The sequence below is a fragment of the Priapulus caudatus genome, unplaced genomic scaffold, assembly GCF_000485595.1.
Source record: "Priapulus caudatus unplaced genomic scaffold, Priapulus_caudatus-5.0.1 Scaffold1842, whole genome shotgun sequence".
NCBI classification, from domain to species: Eukaryota; Metazoa; Priapulida; class Priapulimorpha; order Priapulimorphida; family Priapulidae; genus Priapulus; species Priapulus caudatus.
In genome coordinates, this window is record NW_014578903.1 from 44,040 (window position 1) to 46,549 (window position 2,510).

General features: G+C 44.1%; 1 protein-coding gene across 1 annotated transcript in view; it reads right to left on the bottom strand.

The window, feature by feature from the left end:
* Nucleotides 1–2,510, bottom strand: part of LOC106817723 (cyclin-dependent kinase 6-like) — a gene marked incomplete at its 5' end in the record, with an annotated part of 21,545 nt that overhangs the window by 15,861 nt on the left and 3,174 nt on the right. Inside the window, 1 exon segment of the mRNA XM_014822412.1 lies at nucleotides 617–622. Within this exon segment, the coding sequence (XP_014677898.1) occupies nucleotides 617–622 (6 nt within the window).

Genomic DNA, 2,510 nt, shown 5'->3' on the forward strand with positions numbered 1-2,510 from the left:
AAGTGATTCTGTTCACTTTTTATGGTTAAATTGCTGCATTATACTTCCTGTTTTACTATATTGTTCGATGTGAACATACACTCGTGACTCATACATCAGAGAGCAATTAATGTCAAGAACATAATATCAAATCGTCCCGGTTTTTGGGATTTTTAACTAGTTGAGAAACAATCTTATCAGGTAAGAATTTGAAGATACGTTTAGTCCCCGTTAGTTCTTACTTTTAATGTAAAAAAATGTTTTTACAAATTTTACCATAGACAATTCGTGACGTAGTCAATTTAATATGCTCTTGATAATATGCAGAATGCGGATGGCTGGTTGAGTCGCTTAAAGCGGGCAGCACACTTCACCATTTTCGTTGCTCGTACAAAACGGCCAAGTGTGCGGGGGCCGGCAACGACCACTCACCACGGAAATTTAGTGGTGACCACGAGTTGCCGAGAAACAAACCGGTTTGATTTCTCACCACGAAAATTGCTCGTGGTGGCAACTTGTGGTGAAGTGTGCTGTGACGCGGCAACGGCCACAAAAATTGCCGACCACGAAAATTGCCTGTACGAGCAACGAAAATGGTGAAGTGTGCTGCTAGCTTTACACGAACAACGTTTAAAACCTGTCGCTGTCAACCTAACCGTTATAAAGCTATATACGCTGGCTGCTACAGCCGAACCTGTGTTAGCGGACACCCTCTATAGAACGGACACTCATTATAGAGCATATACCCTCTATAGAACGGACACTCATTATAGAGCGGACACTCTTTATAGAACGGTCACCCGTCAATGAAGGGTACTTGTCGCATTCCCCCCCCCCAAGAGCAGTTATGCAGTGAAAGTACTCATATAGGACGGACACCTGTCTCTATAAAGGACATTCATGGGGTTACCCTTGGGCGTGACCCTTATACACAAGGTTGACTGTATGTTATTAGAAATAGATAAAATAAAACGTAGTTTTTATTCGCTCTAATATTATGGTTTGTTGTTCCGTTGATTATCCGTTATTCGGCCTCATTATACATAGCAGAAGTGGCGAGACGGAATCCACAGTACACGAAAGCAGTTGGCCAATAATCAATCGTCCACACATATCTAAAGAAATAATACACGAGGTCATCAATATATTTCGATGATGTACATCTTTATCGGAGATTGTTGCACACAGTTCGATACCCATTACATCAGGAGTCTATCTATATTGATAGACTCCTGATTGTATCCCTCTCTCATACTTAGCATGTTTCATCATGCTTCTCATGTTTAGCATTGTCACAGCTCAACATTATTACCTCCGCCAAGGAGGTAATGTAATCGGTCTCGTGTGTGTGTTTGTGTGTGTGTTCGTGTGTGTGTTCGTGTGTGTGTTCGTGTGTGTGTTCGTGTGTGTGTGTAGCCACTAGTGTTCACGCGATCGATTCAGCAGCAGCTCGCCTTAGCGCGATCGATTCAGCAGCAGCTCGCCTTAGGGCGTCGAGTCAGCAGCAGCTCGCCTTAGGACGTCTAGTCAACAGCAGCTCGCCTTAGGGCGTTCAGTCAGCAGCAGCCAGCAGCGAGCCAGCTGTTATACACATACATGTTACATGCTGGCGGAGGTATGCACTCTCCATGATTGCCCTCTGTCTAGTTCCCATTGATCTGCTCGTCTCCCAAATGTTATCTCGCAGCGCATGTGGAAAGTTATAAAAGTTGGCAAAGAAATAATAGAGCCTATTATATACTAGTATATTATTTCTATGGAAGTTACAGACATGTAACAGATAAACATCTGCGTTTTTCACGCATACATATAGGAACGTGCCTCAGTTTACAAAAGGAATTCGCAGTGCGAACCAGTTGGCGTCCTTTACCTACGCGGCCAGACACCATTGCAGTCACTTGCGGTCACCAGGGGCGTGTACAGGATTTGTACCAGGGGTGGGTCTAACCGTAACCCAAACTTGCGATCACGCGAAGGGAGGGTCTGGGGGGCAATCCCCCCAAAAATTAGACCCCCTTAGATGCGTTTTCTGCCCCCACCCTTGTACACGCCCCTGGTCACGGTAGTCACTCTTGCAGCCCCGTGATAGTCTGACGCGACTATAGAATAGAAGGTGGTAGTTTGAGACAGATACGGAATAGAAGGTGATATTCTGATATGGATATAGAATAGAGAGTGGTAGTCTGAGATGGATACAGCAAAGGGTGATATTCTGAGATAGATACAGAATAGAGGGTGGTAGTCTGAGATGGATATAGAGGGGGTGGTAGTCTGAGAAGGATACAACAGAGGGTCATATTCTGAGATGGATATAGAATAGAGGGTGATAGTCTGAGATGGATACAACAGAAGGTCATATCCTGAGATGGATATAGAATAGAGGGTGATAGTCTGAGATGGATACAACAGAAGGTCATATCCTGAGATGGATATAGAATAGAGGGTGATAGTCTGAGATGGATACAACAGAAGGTCATATCCTGAGATGGATATAGAATAGAGGGTGATAGTCTGAGATGGATACAACAGAA